General features: G+C 43.8%; 1 protein-coding gene across 1 annotated transcript in view; it reads left to right on the forward strand.

The window, feature by feature from the left end:
- polybromo (protein) overlaps positions 1-25,760 on the forward strand; it is a 740,816-nt gene that overhangs the window by 174,812 nt on the left and 540,244 nt on the right. The window contains exons 10-12 of the mRNA XM_080277986.1: positions 10,669-10,833; positions 11,730-11,951; positions 19,356-19,523. Coding sequence (XP_080134112.1) covers positions 10,669-10,833; positions 11,730-11,951; positions 19,356-19,523 — 555 coding nt within the window. The remainder of the gene's footprint in view (positions 1-10,668; positions 10,834-11,729; positions 11,952-19,355; positions 19,524-25,760) is intronic.

Raw genomic sequence — 25,760 nt, forward strand, 5'->3', positions numbered from 1 at the left:
GAATAAATCTTTAATTTCCAAACTGCCCTCCTACGATTTCTATCCTTCTATCTGTGCCTTCATCGCTAGCTTCCTTTCTGGTCGTTCTATAGCCGCTGTTGTAGAAGGCCATCGTTCTTCTCCTAGATCTATCAACAGTAGAGTTCCTCAGGGCTCTGTCCTATCACCAACTCTCTTCCTTTTATTCATCAATGACCTTCTAAGCTGTACATCTAACCCTATCCACTCATACACTGATGACTCCACCCTTCACCTTTTCATTAGGTTCCTGCAACGCCTATCTCAACAGTTACTTCAACAAACAAGGGATGAGGCTATGGCACACCTAATGTCGGACTTGGCTCGTATCTCTGACTGGGGTAAAAATAATATAGTTGTTTTTAATGCATCTAAGACTCAGTTCTTACACCTATCAACCCGACAAAATCTTCCACAGGTATACCCACTAATGTTTAATAATATTCAGCTTAATCCTGCATCATCCTTGAACATGCTTGGGGTTTCATTTACTCGGGACTTATCTTGGAAAGATCATATTACATCTCTTGTAAAATCTGCTTCCAAGAGATTGGGTTTGCTAAGCCGACTCTGCTCTTTCTTTACCCCTGCACAATTGTTGACTCTATACAAGGGTTTTATCCGCCCCTGTGTGGAGTAGAACTCTCACGTGTGGGGAGGCTCCCCACATACAGCTCCTTCTCAATAGGGTGGAGTCAAAGGCTTTTCGTCTCATTAACTCTCCTCCTCTTACTGACTCCCTTCAACCTCTATCTCTTCACCGCACTGTTGCATCTTTATCTCTTTTCTATCGCTACTTTAATGGTCAACTCTCCTCTGAACTGTCTGCTTGTATTCCTCCACGTCTACAATGGGCGCGTAGCACCCGTCTGGCAGCAAAGTCTCATCCGATTTCTGTCCAACTCTCTAATGCAAGAGTTAAGCGTTACTCCCAGTCTTTCATTTATGCAACAGGTCAACTCTGGAACTGTCTCCCTCTATCTGTATTTCCTGCTGCCTTTGATCTCCAGTCTTTCAAACACAGTGTGTCCAGGCATCTCGAAATGAATGGATCTTGAATTTGGCTTTCTATTGTAATTTGTTTTTCTCTTGGAGGGAACTGTTATTACGTGCTCAGGGCCTTTGGTTCCTTCTTCCTCGCATTAAAAAAAAAAAAAAAAATTATATTATTACAAATGTGTTTGGAATGAGTACTGTATACAGTACTCTGTCCATACATAACATAGTCGGAAAAATACAGACACTGGAAGAATATGAATTAGTAAGGTGTTTCGGATGAAAGTAAAATGTGCTGTACATATAGTGCTCATTCTTTTGTTCATTTTTCTGTGTATATGTGAAAGGGAGAGTATTAATGCAAACAATAATGTATTCCATTAACCCCTTAATAATCTCCGGCATTAAACAACCCTTTACAGTACTGGTGTCAGTGACGTAGAATTAGTGTGAGCTATAAAAAACCGTGAACAATTATGGTATGGGAACGAAGGTCACTGATATGTTTACATGACTCTATGATACGTTTCCAAGCAGTCAGGCAGTCGCTTCATCTCAGATATTTTCACCCATTTGGTAGATGCACTGTAACTTTAACAATTCTTCCGTGAATCATAGCGAATCATAGCATGGGTTTAGGAAGCTAAATAACATTTTGCTAGGTGCGCCAGACGATTCTCCTCACATCTTTAAGAAATTAGAATGGAAGATATTTAATCTGTCTGAGTTCGTAGAGTAAGTTTCTTCCATTCTTCTGAAATGAATTTATTTTTCTTAAAGATGTGAAGAGAATCGTCTGATGCACCTAGCAATGTGTTATTTAACTTACTAAACCCACGCTATGATTCGCTATGATTCACGGAAGAATTGATAAAATTATGGTGCATTTACCAAATGGACGAAATAATCTGAGATTAAGTGACTGCCTGACTACTTGGAATTGTATCGTAGAGTCGTGTAAACATATCAGTGATCTTCGTTCCCTTCTCATAATTGTTCACGGCTTTTTTATAGCTCACACTAACTCAACATCACAGCCACTGGTACTGTAAAGGGTTGTTCAATGCCAGAGGTTATTAAGGGGTTAATGGAATACATTATTGTTTGCATCAATACTCTCTCTTTCACATATAAACACAAAAACAAACAAAAGAATGACACTAAATGTACATTTAACTTTCATCAGAAAGACTTTACCAATTCATATTCCTCCAGTTTATTTTATGTATTTTTCCGACTTTAGGTTAGGTTAGGTTAGGTTTGGTTAAATTATTAGGTACAGTTAAACTCGGGTAGGTTAGGTTTAGTTAAACATTTAGGACAGTCTCTTCCACCATCATGCTGAGGAATCTAAGTACAAGAGCTGTCACAGCCGTACTGCTATAAACAACAGGGAAACAGATTTAACAAGCAACGTTTATTTATGGGTAATGCATTACAGTATCAGTGGTTCATGGGGTAAGCAATTTCTGGTAAATGTCATTTTCAGGAAGGCATGAAGAATTAGCGATAGAGCTTGGAACGTAACCCTCGCTAATTTGGGGGGGGAGGGGGGGTTACTGTACTGTGATACTCTGCAATATTGTAATCAAAACAGTACTATACCTGAATCTGAATAATATAGAAACTAGTAAACATATATAAGTGTAATGAAACAGTAGGCCTACAAGTCAAAGATAACACTTCCTGGACTGCTGAGATGATTCTGGACATCTGCCAAACAATCAAAACTGCAGAAATATCTTATATATATTCCACCCTGCCCTAGGATGGGAAAGGAGGTCTGAATGATGATGATGATGATATATTTTTATAAACAGTATACTGTGTGCGTGTGTGTTTGTGTGTGTGTGTGTGTATATATATATATACTCTATATATATATATATATATATATATATATATATATATATATACACAGTATACAGTAATCCCCGTACTATCCGGACGCTCACTTTCCGGACATCCCCACTTACCGGACTCTTTTCCACCCGTAATTTCAACTTGGCGCGCGCGGCGCGGGACAGCTTTGTTTTGGTGCGTCATTCCTCCGACGTCCGCTAGAGTGCCCCTGCATACTCCCCACTTACCGCCCGTCTCTTCTCGTGAGTGCACACTAGTCGTCATGGCTGCCCACGTGCTCGCTGTTTTTTTTTTTTTTTTTTTTTTTTTTTCATGCGAGGAAGAAGGAACCAAAGGCCATGAGCCCGCAGTAACAGTTCCTTCCAAGAGAAAAACAAAATACAATAGAGAGCCAAATTCAAGATCCGGTCATTTTGAGATGCCTGGACACACTGCGTTTGAAAGACTGGAGATCATAAGCAGTAGGAAATACAGACAGAGGGAGACAGTTCCAGAGTTGACCTGTTGCATAAATGAAAGACTGGGAGTAACGGTTAACTCTTGCATTAGAGAGTTGAACAGAAAAGGGATGAGAGTTTGCTGCCAGACGGGTGCTACACACCCGTCGTAGAGGTGGAGGAATGCAAGCAGACAGTTCAGAGGAGCATTGACCATTAAAGTAGCGATAGAAAAGAGATAAAGATGCAACAGTGCGGCGAAGAGACAGAGGTTGAAGGGAGTCAGTAAGAGGAGGAGAGTTAATGAGACGAAAAGCCTTTGACTCCACCCTATTGAGAAGAGCTGTATGTGGGGAGCCTCCTCACACGTGAGAGTTGTACTCCACACAGGGGCGGATAAAACCCTTGTATAGAGCCAACATTTGTGCAGGGGTAAAGAAAGAGCGGAGTCGGCTTAGCACACCCAATCTCTTGGAAGCAGATTTTACAAGAGATGTAATATGATCTTTACAAGATAAGTCCTGAGTAAATGACACCCCAAGCATGTTCAAGGTTGATGCAGGATTAAGCTGAATATTATTAAACATTAGTGGGTATACCTGTGGAAGATTTTGTCGGGTTGATAGGTGTAAGAACTGAGTCTTAGATGCATTAAAAACAACTATATTATTTTTACCCCAGTCAGAGATACGAGCCAAGTCCGACATTAGGTGTGCCATAGCCTCATCCCTTGTTTGTTGAAGTAACTGTTGAGATGGGCATTGCGGGAACCGAATGGAAAGGTGAAGGGTGGAGTCATCAGCGTATGAGTGGATAGGGTTAGATGTACAGCTTAGAAGATCATTGATAAATAAAAGGAAGAGAGTTGGTGATAGGACAGAGCCTTGAGGAACACCACTGTTGATAGGTCTAGGAGAAGAACGATGGCCGTCTTCAACAGCAGCTATAGAACGACCAGAAAGGAAGCTAGCGATGAAGGCACAGATAGAAGGATAGAAATCGTAGGAGGGCAGTTTGGAAATTAAAGATTTATTCCAGACTCGATCGAAAGCCTTTGAGATGTCAAGTGCAATGGCAAAGCTTTCGCCAAAGTCCCGAAAGGAGGATGACCAGGAGTCTGAAAGGTAGGTGAGAAGATCGCCAGTGGACCGTCCCTGATGGAACCCGTACTGACGATTGGAAAGAAGGTTGTGATAGGAAAGATGCCTTAAAATTTTTCTATTGAGAATTGACTTGAAAACTTTTGAAATATAGGACGTAAAAGCAATTGGACAATTGTTGGAGGGTTGGGAGTTGTCACCCTTCTTTGGGACTGGCTGAATGAGAGCAATCTTCCAGCAAGAAGGAAAGGTACAAGTTGACAGACAAAGGCGAATGAGTTTGCCTAGGCAGGGTGTAAGCACAGAAGCACAGTTCTTGAGAACAACAGGAGGGACCCCATCAGGCCCATATGCCTTGTTAGTACTGAGGCCAGTGATGGCAGAAAATATATCAACTGAAGAAATTTTAATGTCAGCCATGAGGAAGTCAGAGGGGGGAAGTGATGGAGGAACAGCACCGGAATCGTCTAAGGTGGAATTGGAGGAGAAAGTCTGTGCGAAGAGATCTGCTTTATCAGTAGAAGAAATAGCTACAGAACCATCAGAATAGAAAAGAGGAGGGAAGGATGATGAGGTAAAGTTGTTAGAAAGGTTTTTGGCAAGGTGCCAGAAGGAGCGGGAAGAATTCGAGTTGGAGAGTTGAGAGCATTTAGTGCGGATGAAATTATTCTTAGCAGAGCGAAGAACAGACTTAGCACGATTCCGTGCAGAAACGTAAAGATGATATGATTCAGGGGTGGCTTGGCTCCAATACCTTTGTAGGCCCTCTCCTTGTTGCGGACAGCATTAGAGCAAGCGTGATTAAACCAAGGCATTCTTGCTTTAGTTAAAAGATATGAGAAACGAATGTATGCTTCTATGCCGGAGAGAATAACCTCCGTAATGTGCAAGGCACACTCATATGGCTCACGGCCATGGAAGCAATAATCATTCCAGGGAAAATCAAAGAAGTACTGCCTGAGGGCCGCCCAGTCCGCGGCTCCAAAATGCCACAGACAACGTTTCCCTGGAGGGTCCGCAGGCCGTACCAGAGTGATAGGCCAGGTTAAGGTGATAAGTTTGTGATCGGAGGAGCCCAACGGAGAGAAAAGATTAACAGAGTAAGCAGAAGGATTAGTTGTGAGGAAGAGGTCAAGTATGTTGGAGCTCTCTCCAAGGCAGTCAGGGATATGGGTAGGGTACTGTACAAGCTGTTCTAGGTCATTAAGGATAGAAAAGATGTAGGCTTGTTCACCAGGTGGATCAGTGGTGCCTTACCTGCTGCAGGCTCTCCTTCTGCTCTCGTGCCTCTTCTTCATGTGTGTGATGATGGCCCCGCTGCCTGAGAAGAGGAAGAGAGTGGTTTTGACTCTGGAGAAGAAGTGGGAGATATTGGAGAATGTGGATGCGGGATGGTCTTCGTCACGCATCGTTTGTGAGTTCAACCTGGCCCGATCTACTTTGTTTGATATCAAGAGATCCCGAGACAAACTCATGCAGTACACGGCTGACTTCTCGTCAAGAAGCAAACGCAACGTGGAGAGGAAAATGATGTTTACTCTCAAGCTTGCTGAAGTCGACCGCTCCACGTTGATTTGGTATCGACAGCAACATGCTGCTGGTGTGATGGTGCGTGGGATGGAGCTGAAGGCGCTGCTGAGAAGTTCGTCAGGCTTCACGACGCCCTAGACTTCAAGGCATCCGAGGGTTGGCTCTTCGCGTTCAAGTTATGACATGGCCTTACCAACCGTAAGTCTCATGGCGAAGCTTTGGACGCTAACGAGGATAGAGTAGAGGAGTTTCGGCACAAGGTGAAGGGCTTGATCAACGGGGAGGGCCTCACTTTCGGTCAAGTCTACAACGCTGACGAAAGTGGTTTATTCTGTTGCTGTTTGCCTACGAACACTCTAGCCAAGGAGAAAGAGAAGCGTGTACCTGGCCGCAAGCTCTCCAAGCAAAGGATATCTGCTTTGTGTTGTGCTAATGCTAACGGCATGCACCGGCTTAAGCCTGTTATTGTTGGCCGTGCAAAGCAGCCTCGGTGTCTTCGTGGGGTGATGGATGTCCTTCCTGTCGTTTGGTACCATTCCTTGAAGGCATGGTTCACAGGCCACATCTTCAAAGACTGGTTCCACTGCCATTTCATCACGGAGGTCATACATTACCAGGTGGAGAAATTGGGAATCTCACGCGACCAGGTAAAGGCCCTCCTTCTCGACAATGCACCTGCCCACCCGTGCCACAAGGACTTGGTGGCTGAGAATGGCCGCATTAGGTGCATGTTTCTGCCACCTAATACTACTGCTTTCATCCAACCAATGGACCAAGGAGTGATCGTGGCAACGAAGCGGCTATACTGACGGAAGTTCCTGGACAAGGTGATGGTTGTTCTCGAGGACGAGGACGAGCCCGGGGAGGGACGGGACACGCGAGACCAGAAGACTTTGGAAAACCTTCGCCGCTACAACATCAAGTCTGCCATTTACCATTGGGCCAGTGCATGGAAGGAAGTCCCTGTCTAGACTCTAGAAAATGGTTGGTCTCGTCTGCTTCTCGGAACGGAAGTGAAGCACGATTTCCTAGGTTTTGACATGGAATACTTCCATGCACGACTACGTGCGCATGGGGACGATGTTGATGGGGACGAAGTGCGTGAGTGGTTGGATGACGACGAGGGTGATCCTGGGTATCAGACCCTGTCTGATATCAAGATCGCATCTTCAGTTGCAGGTGTCAGTACCCAGCTTGAAGATTCCGATGAGGACGGTGACGATGATGCGGACTCCTCTCAGCGTGACACTACTCCAGCCATCCCCAAGCTGAGCGCGCTCCGGGAACATCTGGAGTTCGTTCTGGACTACCTGGAACACCCGGACTGCGACAGGGAGATGGGGCTCTTGGGACTTGTGAAGGAAGTGTGTGCTTTCGGGTAGCGCATCATTAATCATCAGATTCGTCGTTCCTTGCGTCAATCAACGATTGACAGCTTTTTCAGGCCTGTGACCCCCGCTGTGCCCAGCCCTGGCTCCACTCCGTTGCCTCCCCAAGACAGGCCCTCATGCTCCGAGCCCCAGCCCAGCACATCAGCGACAGTGGAGTCACCGCTCGACATGAATTTGCGCCTATCTTCAGAGTCGTATGCAGTGGGTACGCCATCACCACAACCCAGCGATGCACCCCTAGGTCACCTGCATGTGCTACTCTCAGACTCTGATAGTGATTAAACAGCAGGAACTTCTCCACTAGACCACATGGAAATTTAGTGTTGTGCAGTGAAAGAGAAACAGTGCATATTGTGAAGAAATTAGAATTCTGAGTGAAAAGAGACTGATTTAATAGACTTTTAATGTAGCTAAAATTTACTAGAGTGTGTTATGTTTAGAAAATGGATTTATGAGTGCAAAGACTTTAAATGCAGAGTTCAGCACTTATTTCATAGAGTTACAATGGAACATAAGTAAGACAAGAGTGCGCAGTGTTAAGAGAATGGACTTCTGAGTGCAAATGACTAAGTTCAGTGCAAGACTTCTTGAACAGTGTACTGGAAGTGCTTCAGGAAATCCTTCTTACTGTCAGAGTCTGAGAGGAGGCTGATATTCATCGAGATGGCTAGGGACTTGCTATAAGTACCCAGAATGTTTCATGTTGTACTGTACTGTATTTTCCATACCCTACTGTACTTACCTCTAACACGTCATTTCACTCTTTTATGTCCCTTATTGGTCTGAATAGGGTATTAGGTGCTATGCATGTGCAGTAGGGAGGTATTTCTCTGAGTTAAGGTCCATAAGTACTAGTCCAGGAGCCAGGGACTTGTTGTAGGTACCCAGAATGTTTAATATTGTATTAACTCACCTCTAAAACCTAATTTTATGGTTCTTTTGCATTTATTTCAGTCTTTTATGTCCCTTATTGGTGTGATTTGGGTCTTAAATAGATGCTATGCATATCCAGAGGGAGTTGTATAGGTGTTTTTCTGAGTTAGGGTCCATAAGTACAAGTCCAGGAGGCTGGTGCCTACTATCCAGACAGGACCACTTTCCGGACATGCCTTTGGCTCTATTACGTCAGATAGTGGAGGGATTACTATATGTAGCCACAGTATATATTCAGGAATCCCTCGATTATCCGCACTGTCTGTATCCGTTCATTAGGCTTTGGCCATACAGGAAGACCACACTGTAACAGACTAATTGGGGCCAAAACCATTCCGAAAACGCGAAGTTCCAATAAAAGCTACATCCTGACTTCCTCCTGCTAACCCGGACTTTTTCAGTTACATCAGACACTAGTTCGGATCGCATGAACGGTTTTTAAGCTGTTTTGACTACCTTTATGGTTCTGTACTGTGTTATAACTTCACTACATTAATCAAATGGTATAATATACATCGTAATACTGTACTGTACATTGATAAACATGTCTTTTATTTACCTTATTGTGGTGAACATACCTGAACTGGTCAGGCAGTCTGTACTGCTTCTGACTTTTTCAGTCTTTTTCCGATATATTGAAATTTAGTCCGGTAGCTCCCTGAGTCCGATAAAAGTGAATTCCGGTCTATTGAAGTCTGTTATATCAAGGTTTTACTGTATTATAGCTGCAACCGGATTATTTGTCCGTAACCGTTCTTAAAATCTCCGTCTTCAGTGGGTGGCTGACCACCGGGAAAGTGACAAATATTAGTTCCGTGGCTCACCAGCTTCTGTGTCCACATGTGGGTAATAGACTCTAACCCACACAATGACAAGAATGGCTGTATGGATCTCTAACATATGGTCGAAATCACCTAGCTACCCTGATCAACAGAAAAATACCGGCTACACGCGAGGAAAACAGATGTAAACCACAAGGTAAGTGAGAATGGCTGTACGTCCGTACCAAATGCTGGAAATTCCCCGGCCTCAGTAATTATGGGATTAGGATTTGGTTGGGTTGGAGAGAGGAAGAGAGAGAGAGGATAGCATAGACGTAGGTGTGGAGTAGAAAGGGGATGGAGTAGAGGGAAAGAACTTCGTGTTCTCAGTAATTATTGGATTAGCGTTGGGTTGGAGAGAGAGGGAGAGGATAGCACAGAAGCAGGTATGGAGTAGAAAGCAGATGGGATAGAGGGAAAGAACTTTGTGTTCATAGTAATTATGGGATTAGGGTTGGGTTGGAGAGAGATAGAGAGAGTATAAGAAAGAGATGGACTTACGAAAAAAAAAAAAACAGGTTACAAAAGACCTTGAAGAACCAATTATTTTCTTAAGTTGGGGACAGCTTGAACTAAGAAAGAACTCAGTGGTAGTGCTGTATGGCATGCCTTGGACACCGCTGTTGTCAGGACTCTACAGTGTCATAATACAATTCATAATAGCTGCTAACATACATAGATAATCTAGAGGTTAAGTCAAAGTCCTGGCTAGGACTTGGAGGAAATGTCATTTGCACATTCCCACTCTGAGAAATGCCAGTCTGCACCTCGTGATGCCTGATAGGAAAGCCCGCAGGATCGAGAAAATTCCACTCGACCTTATAGTATATGTGACACAAGCTCTCCTACATGAGAGAGAAGGAGAAGGGAGACAGAAGCGAGAAGGAATCAGGAGAGAGAGGGAGAAGGGGGTCTAGACAAGAGAGAGAGAAGCACGGTGTTGTTAAAAGGGGTCAGGCTCGCAAAGTTCAACTTAGTGTAAATTTTGAGGTATCCCGTTGAAGAAATAAACTACTACAAACACCAGAACTAATCTTTATCTTTCTCCTGTCATTGACTACAAATAAACTGAGTTTATCCCCTACAAATCTACTCACTGTCTACTATAGCTCAGTTATGACTACGATATAATCAACTACGGAGCTGATACTATGTCTAATTTATCTTGTAATGAAGTTATCACATTGAGACCAAAACCATAGTTGGGACAGTGGGAAGACCTACAAACATCCTGTTCTCACAAAAATTAGTCCTCTTCGTCATGTCATTACTCATCGAAGCGATGACCTACAAACCTGAGAATACTTTCATTCACAGGCAGAAGAGTTGGTGAGTAATATGGTCTTTAATTTGTGTCCCTAACTGCTGTTTTCAGAAAAATTCATGTAGTGAGAGAACAACAGCGATATAAATAGCCCAATGTGGAGGGGTTAGTCCCTCAAACAGAAATCGCTTTTGCTAGTGCAGTTGTTCTTCTTCACCTGGGACACACAGCACTGCCTTGGTTAGTCTCCCTCTCCAGCATCAGGATGATATTATAGGAATTAAGATTATTGATATTTAAGTCTTTCCTTTGCAGAAGGGTGAGTATCGGAGTCTTGGTGAGATGGTGGAAGATTTCAACCTAATGTTTGACAACGCCCAGCAATACAACCGACCAGACTCCCGTATCTACCGTGATGCTGTTAAACTGCAGCGCTATGTGCAGAGCAAGGCTGAGGAAATTACTGCTGGTGATGAGGAGGTGAGAGGAGAGGAGAAAAGGAAAGAAAGTGGGTGAGGAGGAGGTAGGAAGAGAATGAAAATAGGGAAGGGAAAGAAATGCAGCAAGTTAGGAGAAAATGAAAGATAGTTTAGGTTAAAAGGGAGAGCGATGGGGGGGGGGGAGCTGGAGGAGGTAAGTGGAAGAGAATGAAATGAGGAAAGGGAAAGAGATGCATTGAAGGAGAGATTAACAGAAAGATTGTGTAGAGAGAGATGTTTTTAACAAAGATTTGATTATCATGGAGATAACGTGAAACAGAAGTTGGCTTCTTAAAGAATGATACAGTGTGATTGATACTGTAACTGTAGTTGCTTTCTACTTCACTATTTTTTCAGATTATGGGTTGAATTTGGTTTAGGGTTTTCAAACTAAAAAAAAAGTTAGACAGCATTGGTAGTATGTGTGCTCTTTAGGAGCAGTGTGAGTGATACTGTAACTGTAGTTGCTGTCTTACTATTTTTGCAGGGTATGGGGTGAATTTGGTTTAAAGTTTTCATACTAAAAAGAAATTTAAAACAGCATTGTTAGTATGTGTACACTTGAGGAGGAAAGTTATTTGAGGCATCTAGTGCAAAATGGAAATGAGTGATGGATGAAAACAATTTTGTACCTAGCTTAGAAAGGAAAGAAATGGAGGGAGAGGAGGTAAAATGTGTAATATTTTATATGTAGCTCATCTTATTTAAGTGCAGTTTTCTGTTATATAAATTGCTGCAAGGCATGTAGGTAGTTCAAGACAGCTTAATTGACATAGACTTTGATAGCCTAGGCTCTGGCCATTCCATGTCCCTAGCCCTCTGGGGCTCCCAAAGGAGTTATGTATTATGAGGTTGGCTGCAGTTACCATAGTGTCTTAACTTTACATCCACCTGCAGGACTCAGATAGCTACAGTGAAGATGAGGACTCTCAGGGTCAGATGCGTCGCCGTACCTCACGTTCTCCCCACACCGGCCACGCATCCCGCCCACTCACCTTCAAGCGCCGGGCCAAGATTCTCTTCAAAACACTGATGGACTTCATGACTGAGGATGGACGCCAGCCCATTGTGGCATTTATAGAGAAGCCAGCCAGGAGGGACTACCCAGACTATTATGAAGTGAGTTTTACAAGACGAGGTTTGGATGATAATAGGCATGATAGTTTTCTGCTGTGACAGGGCTTTATGGGTGATTGCCGTATCACCATTTCCAGTTCATGAAAAAGTATAGTATTGTAAATTTATCGATACAGCATGGAAGGAGGTGCCAAAATGATTTTAGTGTTGCTTAGATTGGATTAGTAAATAATATGCAGAGTATATATTCATTATTTATGTGTGGTAGGTAGGGGTGCTCATCATCCACTCACTCGATGTAGTGCTGCTCTCTGATGTCTGCTCTTTCCTCTCCTCCATTCTTCTTTCCTTCCATCCTCTTCTGTCTCTCTTTCCTTCATTCTTTCCTGGTCCTTCTGCCTACGGGTGACTTTACACTCCCTCTTCTGTCTCCTTCATTCTTTCTTCTTCCTTCTGCCTGTGGGTAACTCTACACTGAGTAACAAGCCAAATGGTTTCCTATACACCAGGAATCCATTTACTGTGCTGGGTGGTAACCATATAACCAGATTTTGGCGTCTGGTGGTTTAGTAAGTAATTATGGCACTCCAATTGGATTGAGCTGGTGAAGGTTTATATTCAAGGGGTGGTTGGGGTTTATTGTTCATGTAATGCCACTCAGGGATGAGTGAGGCTGGTCACTCTCATCTTAAATGTCAGGACCAACTTGCCTAGCCCCGGGCTCCTACGCTCCTCGTGGGGCAACATAGGATTCGATGATGAATGAATGAAAAAATGTAGTTGCTGAAAGTATAGGGGCATAAAACTTTTAGACTAATTAATGAAGGTAATGGAGAGTCCTAGAAGGTGTGCTAAGGGAAAAAGTGAATTATGATGAGATGCAGTTTGGGTTTATGTCAGGCAAAGGGACCACTGATGCTATATTCATTGTCTGACAGTTTCAGAAAAATTATATAGGAAAGAAAAGGGAACTGTACAACTTTGTTTTTATTGATTTAGAAAATGCCTTAGGGAGGTGGTGAAGTGGGCAATCAGAATGCTGGGGATAGAGGAGTGGCTTGTTGAAGTGGTTATGTGGGTGCTCATACCCAGGTGAGAGTGAATGGAGATTTGCCAGGACCAACTTTCCTTGCCCCGGGCTCCTACGCTGCTCATGGGGCAATGTAGGATTAGATGATGGATGGATGGAGTTTTCCATGAATGTTGGCATGCAGCAGGGGTTAGTCTTGAGCCCCTTTTTGTTTGTCATTGTGCCTGAAGCTCTCATGTGACTTCAGAAATGGGCTCCCATGGGAGATGTTTTATGTGCTGATGACTTGATGTTAATTGCAAAGGAAAGATTTAGGAAATGGAAAGATGGAATGGGGCACAAGGGTTTGAGAGTAAATGTGAATAGAAGAAAAGTGATGATATCTAGGGCTGGTGGTGGAACTGTCAAAGCAGAGTGTGACCATGTGCATTTTGCCCCAAGGATGTGGGAAGTACTGTAATTCCATCTTGTACAGTCTTCATGATAAGTGGGTGCAGAAGAGATGTAACAGTGTTTGAGGTAGCCGTTGAAGTAGTGCTGATTTTGTGTGTGTGGTGTGACAGGGAGAGCATATGGAATTTGTCTGGCATGAAAAGTTTGATCTTGCCAGAGAGTCTCTCAAGTGTGTGTGTGTGTGTGTGTGTGTCTGTGTTTTTTTATAAATAAATCTGGGGGACTTGTTATGTGCTGAAGATGGGGCCAGGGTAAGAAATGGTTGGAGGAAGTTCAAGGAGCTGTTTCTTCTTCCAACATTGAGAGGGCTTTCCCTCATCCTAAGGAATCTCTGTATGTGGGATGTGTTAGAAATGTAATGGAATGCGAAACAACCGAACTCACTGGCCTCACACTTCCAAGTCACCGGGCTCCGCCTGCATACCGCAAGACCCTTCCGATGATGTCACCACTCAGAATGTAACAAGTACGTGTGCACACACACGCTAACAGCAATATGCACTAACATTCTCGTCCTCTCTTCTTAATTTGATGAAAGATCCCTAGGACAAAACTGAATGGATTATTGGCGTCCTATACACACTATGTATCCAATACATAGACATATGTTTAAGCACCATTAAGACCCAGTCTGTAACCACATACAGATAAGTGGTGTCCCATGAAGTATTATAATCCTTCTAGTCCCGGCTGACTGCTGCACGCAGCCGCTCGGTCGAGGCACCTTTCTTGGTGAGACAGCCAGCCAGTTGTTGTGATGTATCCACCCAAGACACTTCATCAATCTCCCCTCGCTCCAACATGTCTTGTAATGCAGCAATATCAATATGCAATCTTCTGTCCTCAACACTCCTACAGGAGTAAATGGTGTCCACCAGACCCTTGTTATTGACGAAACACTTGATCTTGAAATCTCCACATCCAGAAACCTCACGCAATATGTTGGCAAGATATACAGCAGTTTCAGCACATTCAAGCAGCGCCAACATTTCAGCAGATAAAGTAGATTTACGACCCGCCTGATCTTTCTAGTCTGCCAGAATAAGGGACATCTCGCCTCACTAGCATCTCGTAGGAAGATCACAAAACCTCCCTGAGACCCATTGCCTACAAAGTTGACAAAAGAGGCATCTGAAAAGCACTCTATACAATATTCGTCAAGTGGCCCCATTCTTGGAATGTATAGCTTCATGTTGTCAGTCTTCACCCTTGTGATCACCTTGTTGAACCTAAGCAAATCTGCTATGGTAGCTTGGTTGCTAGTCATGCTCAACTCACACACATCAAGGGCAATATCTGGTCAAGTGTGTGTGGCAATCCAATTGAGTTGCCCAATTAACGCTCTGTACTCAGTTTTCTCAGACTCAGACAGCTCTCCTGAACTTACTGCTGCACGATGTCTGCTCAGCGTGACTGGTTTCAAAGACGAAGCGTACTGGAACTGGTCAAGCGTTATGCTGCCATCGCCTTTGGAGACGACATTTAGACCAATGTATTTGAAAGCTTTTGATACCGAACTGCCGATGAGGAATATTTGGCTTAAACGGTTTATCACTTGCTGCTTGAACTCACGTGTACCAGCCCGAAGGAAATCATCGACATAAATGCATATAATGCCTGCGATCTTGCCACTATTACTCCAAGAGAACAGTGCTGAATCCAGTGATGACACTTTAGCTCCGAGACTCAACAACTGATCTTTAACGCGCAGGTACCAATGCCTAGCAGCATCACAAAGGCCGTAAACCGTTTTCCTTAGTTTCCACAGCTTACCATTTGCGTATTCAGGCGGAGGACGTAAATGAACAAGTCGCTCAATGTTGTTACCTTGCAGATAAGCAGCTTTCACATCCATAGCATGGCAGTTCCAGTGGTTGGAGGAGGCAAAAGAAAATGCCAAACGCACAGCCTCCTTTGAGCATGTAGGAGTCTTTCCAGAGATCCACGGTGTCTTCTTCAAATCCTCTGGCGACTAAACAGGCTTTAACAATCGGCTTCTCATTTTTCATTTTTTCCGTCACAACCCATCGAACCGTTATGGCATCTTGCCCAACATCGTCTACTTCCTCATACACGTCATTATTCTGCCAGTTTGTAATTTCATTTTCCTTGGCGCATAAAACGTCCTCAGAGTTGAAAAGAACAAGCATCTCTGCTTCATCATCAACTACTTCCCATGTGCTAAAATCATTTTGCAGATCCACCCAATCAATATTGCCATCAGAGTCCCTCTTCAAATTGTATCAGTGTTTGTACTTTCCAGTGACTTTACCCGCCTGACTCACAATCCTTCCAGTCACCAACTCTCTAGTTTCTGAATGTATTCCCTTTGTACGTTGACCAACAGAAACCTTGGGAGGCTCCTTAACCAGAAGAGAAACTGTGGGAGGCTGATCATCCAGAATTGCACCATTTTCTGATTCATCATCCGGTGGATAGTCATTCAATATTTGCGAAGAAACGTCATTAGGCTTCTCTTGGACTACACTGTTCTTCTCATAAATTCTGATGCCATCTCCAACTGTAGTATTTCGTTCTGGAGCACATGCTAGATGACACACGTGCACTCGCACATAGACACCGCTGTGTCTCACCAGAATTTGTTTTCCATATCTGTCTCTTACGATTCCAGGACCATGCCATTCATGACTGTCATATCTTTTGTAGAAGATCTCATCTCCATTTTGGATGTCGTTTAAGTCACACGAACGTATGTCGTGTTGCAGAGCCCTAGCCAAACGTTCACCCGATTCAGTCTTTACAAACTCGTCTTGCTAAATGAAGAGCGTTCAAATTGTCCCTCACAATTTTTGATGGTGATGTAGGTTCCAAGGCTGGAGAATCATTTGCAGACATGCTAGGCAGGCCAGGGTTTTGACCAAAAACAAGTTGGTTAGGAGAAAAACCTGCATAGTTGGTGAGAGCATTTCTTGCCGATGCTGCCCAAGCCAAGGCCACATCCAATTCACACTGGCTATCAGCCATTACCTTCCTAACAATGTCACCTATGACTGCATTTTGACGCTCACATACTCCGTTGCTCCATGGACTCTCTGCAGACGTCGTCATGATCTTGATATTAAACGCCTCTCCCATTGCTCGCATTTCAGCATTGTTGAATTCACACCCATTATCTGTAAGAATTTTTCCAGGTGCGCCAAACAGAACAATCCAGCTCCGAAACACTCATTTGATAATGGTGGTCGCACATTTGTCTGCAATTACTATCGCGGTGCAGTACTTGGTCGCCAAGTCAACAAGGACTAAGAAATAATGCCTTCCCCAAGCTTTCAAATCTATAGCTATGGCTTCATTAAATTTAGAAGCCATAGGCAAACTGACCACGGGTCGGGGCTTAGCTCTCTTGTTCCTACAACAGACTGTACATGCATCGGATACATCCTTGATAGCTTGCTCCAGTTCTGAATTTTTAATTCCAGCATCTGTAATAAGTCTGATTAGTTTAGCCGACGTTGGGTGTCCAAATTGCCTGTGAAGCTTCGAAGCCGCTTTGTCTACATCGCCCCCAAGAGATGCCAGTGTGATTGTTTCACAAAACTCTTGGCCTAGTCACAAAGAAATTGGAAGCAAGTAATGGCCTGCAGATGAGGACTTCAAATTAGCGATAGTTCCACAAATTTTGACCTGGTCACTCTCAAAATTAATCACCATTTTTGCTTTTTTCATGGAACGTTTGTTTTGCAGCAAGGGAATATTGCAGCTCATAACATCAGTCACAATGGTTGCACGCATATTTCCAATGTAGCAGGGCAGAGTAACATGTTTGAGGGAAGAAACTGTGACACCGTCAGCGAATGTAAATGCTGAGGATGACTTTTCTTCTATTATAGTTTCATGTTCGTAATCACTGAGCTCACTTAGATAGCAATTTATCCATTCAACCCCACATACAGTTGTAGAACACCCTGTGTCTAGAACAGCACATCCCTTAGATTCTTCTACTAGCGTCTGTAATTTACCTCTACTAGGGGTATCATCCGCATAGCCCATAAATAATGACAGATGCACTGTTTCATAACTTTCTTCTCGACTGCCTTTATTTTCGTATGCATGCGGACAGTCACGTGCCCAATGAAATCGAGAATCACATACTAAACACCTCGACACCTTACCATCAGGCCCAAGCAGGTTCTGCCTTCTGCCGGTGGATGAGCGTTGGGAAATTCTAGCAGACACAGTTGAACGGCCATCACCACGACCTCGATCACGTACTGCACCACCCCGAAACCTTTTCTTTCCTTGTCGAGTACCCCTGACGTAAAATGTTTCCTCGTCCCCGACTTTGTCACTCCAAAAAACTGGTTCACTCTTCACCTCACTGGCAGACACCGATGCATCGTTCTGCCCTCAAATTTCCCCAACGAAAATACGATTCAGGGCAGATTTCATATTTTCATAAGTTACCTCAGTTATCGCAGACATCACTAGTTGTTGCTCACTATCTGAAAGTTTGCTTGAAGCCAGAAGCGAAAAGCCATCACAGAATTTGGTAGTTGCATGTCCTGCTTCGTAAATTTAAAATAAACATGCTCGAATTCTGCCACGAACTTCATGAATGTTCATATCACCAGGTCTTCTGAAATTGTACAATTTATGAAAAGCTGCAAGCTGCCGACGTCCTTTGTCCACAAGAAATAAACTGTCTAATTTGTTCAACAAGGTCTGAACACCATCATCTTGTTTCAGATCAGCAGCGTCAGTGTCTGAAGACGCCACCCTCACTCTTCCTGACAATGAAAGTTGAATGGGTAGAGCTTGCTTCTCTTTCGGTAAGTCCGTCAGTTGCACCAAATGTCGATGTCCTTCTTCCAACTCTCATAGACAGGATCATTTTCAAGTTTTGGAGGCCACTTTGTTGAGCACGACGCCATTATGCTCATAACTATGCTCTGCTACCAGTATTGGAATGCGAAACAACCGAACTCACTGGCCTCACACTTCCAAGTCAGCGGGCTCTGCCTGCATACCGCAAGACCCTTCCGATGACGTCACCACTCGGAACGTAACAAGTGCGTGCCACACACACACACTAACAGCATTATGCATTAACATGTTTAATAATGAGACTTGGGCAGTAAAGGAAGGGGATATTTGTAGACTCAGTCGTACGGAAATGACATCAACTAGTGGATGTGTAGTGCGTCTTTGAATGTGAGAGCTGGGAGGGCTAGGATTATGAATGAAGAGTTGAGAGGAAGGATTGGACTGGAATATATTTGTGTTGTGATGAGAAGGGGTAGATTGAGATGATCTGAGCGTGCTGGGAGGCTGAAGGATTGCAGTTGGATGTGAAAGGTGAGAAGTGTGAGTGTCAGAGGTAGGGTTGTGGGAGGGAGATGGAAAATGGCCTGCGACAGAGCCATTGAGTTTGACCTCAGGGATAAGGAACTGAATTGGGAAGCTGCCAGAGATCAAGGAGTGTTGAGGGCCACCATTAGATTAATTGACCAAGACCAACACATGTGAACATATTGGAGCCTTTATAAATGATACAATGCCATAAATTTTTCCAGATCATGGACTCGAATTGCATTTCCTTAGTTTAAGTACTTTAGCACAGCTGTAATAAATAGTTTGTTTGGTAATGATATGACATAGTGATTAGTTTAGTTGTTAGTTAAAGAGTAAGACAGATATGTATTGTTATTATGCCGGACAAAATATCATATTCATACAATATATATATATATATATATATATATACATTTTTTTTTGTGGTGCATAAAAAGGGTTGCTGCTCAAAGGAGGGTGATTTTTTGTGGTGCTTGTTAAAGAAAATTTTGTTTGTTCAAAATCTGGATTTTGATTACTTACTGCCAGTAACATAATTTCAGAATTGAATTCTGTAATTATTTTCATGCGCTGGTTAGTGTAAGCTCTCCCTACACTGGCACCATGATGAGAGCCTGCCATTAAGTCATGGGTCGTGTGATGTTATACAGGTGATTTCTCAGCCGATAGACATGGAGACAATAGAGAGCAAGATCAAGGGGGACAGGTACGCCAGCGAGGAAGACCTCATCGCTGACTTTAAGCTGATGTTCCACAACTGCCAGCGCTACAATGAGGAAAGCTCAGTCATATACAATGATGCCACCACACTTGAAAAGGTTTGTGCATGAGACATATTCTTCAGTCTAACCCAGCCAATGCCATTCTGGCATTATTGGGGCCCTAAATGGGATTATGTTTATGTACTCCACCTGCATTTCACCTAATGGCAGAATCTGTGTAAGCATTGCAGCAATATTAATAGTCATCAATAATGTGTGCGAAGTGAGTGCAAGAATTATTGTGGAATAAGTTTATTGAGTGTGGTATGGAAGGTATATGGAAGATTTATTATAAAGCAAGTGAAAGAGATATCAGAAGTCCTAGTGAGTGATGAACAGGGTGGCTTTAGGAGTGGCAGAAGATGTGTGGATCAGATATTTGCAATAAGACAAATAATGGAGAAGGCTTGTGAGAAGGACTACAAGGTGTTTATGGAATTTATGGATCTGGAAAAAGCATATGACAAAGTAGACAGAGAAGGATTTTGGAAGGTTTTGTGCATGTAGGATGTAGATGGTAAGTTGCTAGGTGCCATCAAGAGTTTTTATGATGGTAGTGAGGCATGTGTAAGGGTAAATGGGCAGCTAAGTGAATGGTTCACGATCAGTGTGGGCATGCGACAAGGTTGTGTGGTGTCCCCATGGTTGTTTAATATATACGAGGTGCTACCCAAACCTTCCAGTAATTTGAACAGAGGAAGCCAACCGTTTGCAGTTTTGTCTTTTGCCGCTAGGAGGAGTCAGCAGCACTCCTTGTGCATCAGTGTGGCTCCGGCCGTGTCTGTGAGTGGATGTGTTGTTGAGCTACGCATACTATTGTAACATGGTTTGTAGGTGGTTTGGCAGTTTTGCAATGGTGGACCTCACGGAACAAAGAACCTGCATCAAGTTCTGCTTCAAGATCAACAAGACGGCTGCAGAAACTCACCAGTTGCTTCAGCAAGCCTTTGTTGACAGTGCTATGTCCCAAAGCAGAACATTTTTCTGGTACAAGCAGTTCAAGAAAGGACGAAAGTCCGTTAAAAACGATGACCGTTCTAGATAACCGTCAACGGCAACAACACCAGAAAATGTCGGAAATGTTCGTCAGGCTATCCTTGTAGATCGTAGACGAACTATACATGGTGTTTGTGATATCGTTGGACTGTCGTATAGGAGCGTTCAACACATTTTGTCGGACGTGTTGGGCATGAGGTGCATCGCTGCAAAATTTGTGCCAAGACTGCTGAGTGATGAGCAGAAGGCACATCGTGTTGCAGTTTGCAGGGAGCTCAAGAATCAGGTCAGAGATGATGCCACCTTCATCTCCAAGGTCATAACTGGTGATGAATATTGGTTTGTGGTTATGGCCTGGTGCCAAAGCAGCAGTCATCGCAATGGAAGTCTCGCAATTCACCGAGGCCGAAAAAAGCACATCAAATTTGCAGCAGTGCCAAGTCAATGTTGATCGTTTTCTTCGATATCCAAGGAATTGTTCACAAGGAATTCGTCCCATTCGGTCAATCTGTCAGTGGAAAGTTTTACTGTGAAGTTTTGCAGCGTCTGAGGGAGAACATCTGCCGCAAACGTCCAGAGCAGTGGAACAACAAGGACTGGGTCCTGCATCATGACAACGCCTCCGCCCACACATCAATTGTTGTCTGTCAATTCCTTGCTTCCACTAACATGGTAGTCATTCCCCACCCACCCTATTTGCCTGCCCCTGCGAATTTTTCCTGTTTCCCAAGCTGAAATTACGACTGAAAGGGCGTCAGTTTGACTCGATTGAGGAGATCCAGACAGAATCACTGGAGGTGCTCAAGACCATCACTCCTGAAGCCTTCCAGGGATGCATGGACTTGTGGAGAAAACGTTGGGACCATTGTATACGTGCCCGAGGGGACTACTTCGAAGGTAACAGTGAGAACTAGGAGGTAAGGTAACTTATTTTCCCACAGTGTTCAAATTACTTGAACTTTTGGGTAGCCTCTCGTATCTGGATGGGGTGATGAGAGAAGTGAAAACATTAGTAATGGAGAAAGGGATGGCATTGGTAATGAATGGTGATGGATGGAGTATCTCTAATTTGTTGTATGCTGATGATGCAGTGCTACTTGCAACTTCTGGATAAAAACCTGGTAGACTCGTGCAGAGCTTTGCTGATCTCTGTGAACGTCTTGCCTTGAGAGTAAATGTAGAAAAGAGTAAAGTGATGGTTATTGAGAGAGAAGCTGCCATCCAGTGTGATGTTGCAGTGAATGGAGAGAGTCTGGAATTGGTGAGAGTTTAAATACCTAGGTGCAGTGATAGAAAAGAGAGGAAAATGTGCAAAAGAAGTGGAAAGTAGGGTGACACTAGGAAGGAAAGTAGCTGGTGCTGTAGCTGCTGCTCTGAAGGCCTTGATAGGAAACTGAGGCTTGAGTGTTACAGCTGTGTGAAGCTTACATGAAGGAGTGTTTAGTGCCAGCTTTAACATGTGGATGTGAGACTGTGGTGTGGCACGAAAATGAAAAACCAAGAGTGAGAGCAGTGATGAGACTACTGAGGAATGTAGGTGGGGTACAGAGAGTGGATAGGATATGGACTAATGTGATTCATGAAAAGTGTGGAGAGAGGAAGTCTGTGGACACAAGAATCGAAGAGAGTGTACTTAGATGGTTTGGTCATGTGGAGAGAATGGATAACAATAGAATGGTGAAAAAGGTATATCTGAGTGAATTTGAAGGAGGGAGGAAGTGAGGTAGGCCAAGGAGAGGGTGGAGGGATATGGTGGATGAGTGTGTAAGGAGGAGAGGTGTGGAAGTCGGTGAGGTTAGGCGAGTGACATGAGGTCTAACTGGCTGGATGAATGTTGCGAGAAAAAGTGCATGATCAGGGATTTGGCATCCCTTTATAACTTGACAGTGTCTGGATTGACTCTATCATATACCTTTATGTGAAGCTGCACAATGTGATGAATATTTTTGGCAAATCAGATAGAGCCAGGATTCGAGGGGCTTGAATGATGAGTGAATGGAAGCATATCCCATTGAATTGGGCAAACTTGGGCTGTTTGGACATTGCTGCTCCTCACCTTACCCTAGGGAGGAATAGGAGGTCCAGATGATGATGATGATAATGATCAATAGTAATAACACCTACTTAATGCGCTATACAAATAGGTATGAATTAACCTTGGTTCATGAGCGTGCCTACTGTATATCAGTCACATATGATTTTTTTTTTGGTCATCATCATCAGTTACTTGAGAGGAGCATGTGGAGTGACATGGAGGGACAGGTTGATGATTGAAGAAGTGAAGGAACATTGTGGGGTGGATGTGGATGTGGTTGAGAAGATTAGGAGAAATACACTGAAGTGGTTTGGACATGTGGAGAGAATGGAGAATGAAAGACTGACTAAGAGGATGTATGTAGATGAGGTGGAGGGAGGGAGAGGGAGGGGTAGACCGAGGATGAGGTGGAGGGATGGAGTTGAGAGGTATATGAGGGAGGGGGGTAAGCTGGGGGAAGGGTAGTGAAATGGTAGGTGACAGAGCAACTTGGAGGCGTTTTGTCTGCGGCCACCCTTTGCGGGATTAGGGCATCGGGCTATAGATCATCATCATCATCTGGACCTCCTTTCCCACCCTATGGCAGAGTGAGGAGTAGCAATGTCCAGACTGCCTAACTTTGCTCAGTTCAATGGGCTACGCTTCCATTCGCTTACCATTCGAGCCCTCGAAATCCTGGCTCCATCTGATAGGCCAAAGTATGCGTCACATACACCTATCTGCTTGAGTCAGTCCAAATGCAATCACATTAAAAAGGGGTACTAAATCCCTGATTATGCACTTCTCGCAACGTTCATCCAGCCAGCTCGATCTCTTGTCAGTCCCTTAGCCTTGACAACTTCCTTACTTCTCTTCCTCACAGACTCAACCACCATATCCCTCCACCTTCTTTTTGGCCTACCTCGCCTCCTCCCTCCTTCAAATTCGCTCAGATATACCTTTTTCATCACTCTATCATCATCCATTCTCTCCACATTACCAAACCATCTAGTACACTCTCTTCAATTCTGGTGTCCACAGACTTCCTCATTCTGTATCTTTTATGAATCACATTACTGTATTCCATGTCCTTTCCACTTTCTGTACCCCACACACATTCCTCAGCAATCCCCTCTCCACTGCTCTTACTATTAACTTATCATTTTTGTGCCACACTGTAGTTTCACATCTGTATGTTAAAGTTGGCACTAACACTCCTTCATGTAAGGCTCGTGAGGCTGCAACACTCAGGCCTCTCTTCTTTGTCAAGGCCTTCATAGCATCAGCCACTTTCCTTCCCTGTGTCACTCTACCCTCCACTTCTTTTGCACATTTTCCTCTTTTCTATCACTGTACCCAGTTATTTGAACTCTCACCAATTCCAGCCTCTCTCCAATCACTGTAACATCACACTGGGAGTCGCCTTCTCTCTCAGTAACCAACACTTTACTCTTTTCTACGTTTACTCTCAAGGGACGATGGTCACAGACATCTACAAAATTCTGCATTAGTCTGCCAAGCTCTTATCTGGTATTTGCAAATAGCACTGCAACATCAATAGAATGGTGAGAAAGGTATATCTGAGCAAATTTGGAGGAGGGAGGAGGTGAGGTAGGCTAAAAAGAAGTGGGGCAATATGGTGGATAAGTGTGTAAGGAAGAGAGGTATGGAGGGCGGTGAGGCAAGGGGCCTGACAAGAGATCGAGCTAACTGGATGAATGTTGTGAGAAGTTGTTCATAATCTGGGATTTGGCACCCCTTTTTAATGTGACAGCATTCAGATTGACTCTGTCAGATATGTTTATGTAAAGCTGTTGAATATGAAGAAAGTTTTTGGCGTATCAGATAGAGCCAGGATTCTGAGGGCTTCAATGATGAATGAATGGTAGCATGGCCCAGTGAACTGGGCAAACTTGGGCTGTTTGGACGTTGCTACTCGTCACCCTGTCCTAGGGTGGTAAAGGTCTGGGTGATGATGATGATAATGACGGCTGCATCATCAGCACACAACAGCTTTGAGATTCTCCATCCATCACTGTTCATTACCAACGCCATCCCTCTCTGCAGTACAGTACTCGTGCTTTTACTTCTCTCATCACCCCATCCAGATAAACTGTATATTAACAACCATGGGGACATCACAAAACTTTGTCAAACATCCATGTTGTTCATGAACCATTCACTTAGGTTCCCTTTTATTTTTACACATGCCTCACTACCATCATAAAAACTCTTGATGGCACCTAGCAGCTTATAGTCTACACCGTACATGGGCTAAACCTTCCACAATCCTTCTCTGTCCGCTTTGTCATATGCATTTTCAGATCCATAAATGCCATAAACACCTTAAAGTCTTTCTCACATGCCTTCTCCACTATCTGTCTCGCTGCAGATATTTGATCCACTCATCCTCTGCCATTCCTAAAGCCACCCTCTCCATCACTCATTAGGATTTCTGATATCTCTCTTACTTACTCTATAATAATTCTTCCATATACCTTCCCTATAGCACTCAATAGACTTATGCTGCCATAATTCTTGGACTCATTTCGCTCACCTTTATTTTTGTACAGGGTTACAATCACTGCCTTTTTCCATTCTGCTGGCCTAATTTCACTCATCCATGCCCTCTAACGTATCTCCAAAAAGAACTTCTTTCCACTCTTTGCACTGCACTTAATTATCTCTGCATACACCTAACCCACCCCAGCTGCTTTCCCATTTTTCAGCCACTTGATGGCATTCTTCATCTCTACAAGTGTCGCATATCCTGGCACTGCATTTCATCTCTGTACACCCCCAAAACCAGTTGTGTTAACAGTCACTTTGCTCTCTCCATTCCTATGTATCACACTTTCAAAATATTCTTTCCATCTGGTCTATAAGAAACAGGGACGTGAGCATGGAAGTGAAAAAGTTACTACATGACAGTATTGTGATACCAACTCTAACGTATGGAAGTGAAGCTTGGACGTTGCTGGAAGGACACAAGTCAAGAGTGAGAGCAGTGGAAATGAGTTATTTAAGAGGAGCCTGTGGACTCACATGGAGGGACAGGCTGACGAATGAGGATATAAAGGAGCGTTGTGGTGTGGATGTGGATGTGATAGGAAGCATTATCAGGAACACACTGAGGTGGTTTGGCCATATGGAGAGGATGAAGGGAGAAAGACTAACGAAGAGAGTGTATGTGAGTGAGGTGGAGGGGGGAAGAGGGAGGGGGAGGCCGAGGATGAGATGGAGGGATGGGGTGGAGAGGTATATGAGAGAGGGGGGTGTGAGTT

This window comes from Coenobita brevimanus, chromosome 71, assembly GCF_032717465.1.
Source record: "Coenobita brevimanus isolate Jiangsu-jjx chromosome 71, ASM3271746v2, whole genome shotgun sequence".
Taxonomy (NCBI): Eukaryota; Metazoa; Arthropoda; class Malacostraca; order Decapoda; family Coenobitidae; genus Coenobita; species Coenobita brevimanus.